Consider the following 4,786-nt stretch of genomic DNA (forward strand, 5'->3'; position numbering starts at 1 on the left):
CTCAGCTGCAACAAAATGATGCTTAAGATGCATAAATTAGGTAGTTATACAAAAGAGAAAAACCTTCAATCTACCTCTTTGACTATGCGCCCTGGCGCTTTTACTTGGAGCGAATAGCTTTTAGCTAATATGTAGTATTGTATTCAGAGTCTGAGAGCAGGGCAAAAGACCAACTAATAGGAGCCAACAAACTCCTAGTTTTCAAGAAAATTGGATCGACGTTAATGAGCAAACCTCAATTACTGTATGTGAAAGTTCGCCATTTCATGTTACTCAATGGAACGTCATGATGTGTGTTAATCAGATTTCTATCAAAGGTGTTCCATTAGAGCCCAGAAGCGCTCAAAAAGTATTTAATCAAGTTTCTCCTGGTATCGCGTTTATCTTAATATGGACATACCTACATTTACCTCAATTATCTTGGTAAAGATGTCAAGCACCATTGTTTGCTGGTTTAGACCGACGCTCCTCCCCCAGGGCTCTGTCGTAAACCTGGCGCCTGGCTAAAACAAACCAAAGATAAGAGGAATCGGGGCTCGCCTCCTCCAAGCCGATCAATCGGATCTCAGGCGGACTCCAAAACACCCTCTTACGTCGACATCCACAAGAGGAGCGAGAGAGGGAGAGCGAACACAGCACACGGGTTGATCCTCTCAACAAATTTTACCTGCTCCGTCGCTGAACCATGTCGTTGAGCCCAAAGCACACAACGCCTTTTTCAGTGACAGACATACTGAGCCCGATCGAGGAGACCTACAAGAAGTTTGGTGGCATGGACGGCGCTGGCAACCTCGGACCTCCTCTGGGAGGTTACCGCCAACCCCAGGTCTCCCAGGCCGGCATGCAGCAGCACACCATGGGTCACAACGCCACCGTGGCGAGCACCTACCACATGCCACACGGCGTGTCTCAGTTTTCTCACAGTGCCATGGGAGGCTACTGTAACGGCAACATGGGGGATCTCCCTTCTTACCAGGACACCATGAGGAATAGCGCCGCAGCGACCGGCTGGTACGGGACTAATCCGGATCCCAGATACTCAACAAGTAAGATTCGTTCAAAGATAAGTTGTTGTCAGTGTTGGCAGTGATTTTATCCTCGTTGAGTGGCAGAGATTTCAAAATAGATTTTTTTTTAACGGTATAATGAAGTTGGCTGATATAGATGCACATTGGAGATACTTCAATGAAATTTATTCAGTATCTGAGGCCAATAAACATAAGAAAAACTGAGCAGATGTGCGGGCATATTTACAGAACAACAATCAAACAGTTAACTTGAGTGGCTAGGATTTGGAATGCACTGCCTGAAACGGTGGTGGATATAGATTCAATAGTAGCCTTCAAAAGGGAAATGAATACTTGCAGGGATATGGGGACAGAGCGGGGGAGTGGAACCAACTGGATTGCTCTTTGAAAGAGCCGGCGCAGACTCGATGGGCCGAATGGCCTCTTTCTGTGCTGTATTATTCTATGATTCTAACTGTCAAGAAACGAACTCTGGCCATGGGCTGATATTGAGCAGGTCAGGGCCTATGGAGAATAATTTTATAATTGGACAAACAGTAGCTTTTTTGTCCTTTGTGCTATGATAGGAATTATGCAATGTTTGTTAATGCTGAGCTATATATGCTACCGAAAACTTGAACCTTCTTTATCATTCGTATCAATGACCCTTTGTTTAATATAAATAATTATATTTGTTGCTCTACGTTTCCTTATAATTTATATGTGAAAAATAACCCTTGCGAAAATCGCCGCATATTAATCTTGTGTAAATTACAATACGTTTCCTCACTGTTTTGCAATAGTGCCATGTAACTTAAATGATGACTCGCTTGCTGAGTAAAATTTTTACCTTCTGGCATTTTTAATCAGAGCATTTTCATTCAAACGTTTGTTTAGTTTCCCGCTTCATGGGAACGTCGTCAGGAATGAATATGACAGGGATGGGGACTTTAACTGGAATGGGAGACGCCGCCAAACCTATGGCACCTTTGCATGCTACACCAAGGAGAAAGAGAAGGGTACTGTTCTCCCAGGCCCAAGTATACGAATTGGAACGGCGCTTCAAACAACAGAAGTACCTGTCTGCTCCCGAAAGGGAACATCTAGCCAGTATGATCCACCTCACACCAACACAAGTAAAGATCTGGTTTCAAAACCATCGCTACAAGATGAAACGGCAGGCCAAGGACAAGGCTACTCAGCAGATGCAGCAGGAGAACAACATGTGCCAACAGCAACAGTCTCCCAGGAGGGTGGCCGTGCCAGTCCTTGTGAAAGACGGTAAACCCTGTCAGAATGGCTCGGGCACCCCTACGCCCAGCCAACAAGCACAGCAGCAACAAGGTGCAAACGGGATCCTTCCCGTCGCTAGCACTGCCATCTCCCAACAGCAGAATCAACAAGTCAATGCACTCGCTCAGGCTCAAGATCTAGGCCAAGTGTCGCCAAATGCGTCGTCTCTGCACAATTCGGTCACTAACATGTCTCAAATGGACACAGCCACTGCAGACTACACGGGGAGTATGGTAAATCCTAGCCTGCTGTACGGCAGGACCTGGTAGAATCTCTTTACCATATATAATGAACAACTGGAGATATGTGAGACATTGCTTAAAATGTTTGAACTGGCAAACTTTGCAACACATACCCAGAACTTTTTCTCGGATTTTTGGACGTGTTTCTGGACTGTGAGGACACACTGACATGCAACGTATTGTTAACTGGACCCTCTGAACCGCTGGAGACTGACTCGGAACACGTTGTAAAAAAAAATACCGGTTCAATAAAAAGATATCTGTGAACTTTTGGATTGCTTAGACAGTTGTGTAATTGTAGTTACAAGTTGTTGAAATGGATTGTGAATGCTGTTCCAAATTCGGGTGAGCTGGCTTCGAAGAGCCAGCTGGACTACAGGTATTATATTAAGAACAACATACACCCACTAGTGTCCCGACAGTATTCCACTAGAAACAATAATACATTTGAGAATTTGTAACGACTTAGCTGTACATTCTTGTAAATTAATCTCTGGATTGTGCAGTCAGTTCAATGTAGTAGTTTCATGATTCAAGACTGAATATAGACCCTTCTGTATTTTGATGCCGGTAACATTTCGAATTTCTTCTGAGTTTTGGTTAATTTTTTAAAAAAGGAACCGGCGTCTGATGTAAAACTGTCTTTTTAAAAAATATTCATCGTTAACGCCGACAAATCGCTTCAAATATAAATACATGCCCCAGACTTAATGAATGTGCTTGACAGTGATTTCATTACGGTTTTATTGAAAGCAAATTGAACTGCAATTTAAGGTAGGTGTGATATAGCAACAATAACCGACATAAAGATAATGTTAGTGTGTAATCTGGGGAAAAACAAGGAATAAATAGCATGAAAGGAAAATAATGTTTTTCAATAATTTGCCTCCATTGTCGCCATTACTGTTAGAACCAGTACAAAAAAGCTGTACGCGGTTTATCACTCTTGAACTTGGCGTGCTATTTTATGTGTGAGCAGAATGAATGTACACGCTTGATATTACATTTGCGTTTACCATCCAGATCATTTCTAAGCTTATATTGGCTTTAACTGTCACACTTGGCGACCCGGACCTGGCTGATATCAGTAACAAGCCAAATAGGTCTTCTAAGTAAAATTCATAACAGACGCACTGACCTGCCTTTATTGTCAACGAGCTCTAATGTGATTTTGAAGCGATTTTTATTGGGTATTTTAAAACCGACGCCTGGCGTTGGGATGGCAGTATATCGCAGGTTTATCGAGAAACTGTTTACAATTGAGAAAAATAATAAAATTTAGAGAGTTTCTATTGTTTTATTTGTTTAAGTTAAAAATGGGACATGGACACCCAAGAAAATAAGGATGGCTTAGTTTGATTGTTTTATTTATAATTCAGCAAGCTTTTTAAAAGACTGATTGTAAACTCTACACTTTATAAACATTGTTCTCCTCGTGTTGTTGGTTGGCTGTTGTAGTTGATATCTATTTCAATGGGGAATTTCTAATAATTTGAAGTCTTGTTATTATTTATTATAATAGATTTATTTTATCCAGTTAAGATATCCAACGTATTATTGGTTAAATGCATACTCTCGCACAATTGTTATAATACAAAATGCAAGTCCTTTTTATTAAAGACACTACTATATCAGTTGTAAAATAAACTAGATTGAAGTTGCTAAATGCACTTACACGATGATTTCACGTCGAAAATACAGTGCAATCTCTAACTCAATACAACATTGTTGGAATTTTGCTACCATTTCACTCAGTTGATAAGATCCTTTGCTATTCTAAAGCGAAGACTGCAACGAATCAATACGCCGGAATCATTGTATTTCCCGAGGACTGACATTTGATTAAAATATGAATTGGCGGAAAGAAAAGCAGCGTTTTCATCGCGCTATGTATTTGAGAATGCCGGCGTTCCTTACTAATGTACATGCATTCATTGGCATTGTAGCCTACCACGCGTTTCTTCGTCTGGCAATCGGGAGTGCACATTCCAGTTTCCACAAGGGACTAGATATGACTACAGAAGTGAGTGCTGTCTCTTTAGATTCAACAAGGGGCTCAATAATAACATCTCTGGTTGTTGACCTGCGTGTTCTGTCAACCTTCTGCTCCCTCTTTCATTGGGCTCAGCCTATAGCTCTGAAGCTGAGCTAGTTCGGGCTTGTTCATAAAGCTGAGTGTTAACGGGGGGACATTTAGTGCTCAAAAAGCATCAACGCGTTTGGAACAGAGTCTATTTACTTTGC

The 4,786-nt window shown here is 41.6% G+C and overlaps 1 protein-coding gene across 2 annotated transcripts; it reads left to right on the forward strand.

The window, feature by feature from the left end:
• Positions 1–685: 685 nt before the first annotated feature.
• LOC139272707 (homeobox protein Nkx-2.4-like) lies at positions 686–2,569 on the forward strand. Of its 2 annotated transcripts, XM_070888798.1 has the most exons (3): positions 686–1,046; positions 1,905–2,371; positions 2,429–2,569. In XM_070888798.1, the coding sequence occupies exons 1-3, from the start codon at positions 686–688 to the stop codon at positions 2,567–2,569; spliced, it is 969 nt and encodes a 322-aa protein (XP_070744899.1). The 2 variants fall into 2 exon arrangements, with proteins under 2 accessions (XP_070744899.1, XP_070744897.1); XM_070888796.1 differs by having other exon boundaries at positions 1,905–2,569.
• Positions 2,570–4,786: the final 2,217 nt, after the last annotated feature.

The sequence above is a fragment of the Pristiophorus japonicus genome, chromosome 9, assembly GCF_044704955.1.
Source record: "Pristiophorus japonicus isolate sPriJap1 chromosome 9, sPriJap1.hap1, whole genome shotgun sequence".
NCBI lineage: Eukaryota > Metazoa > Chordata > Chondrichthyes > Pristiophoridae > Pristiophorus > Pristiophorus japonicus.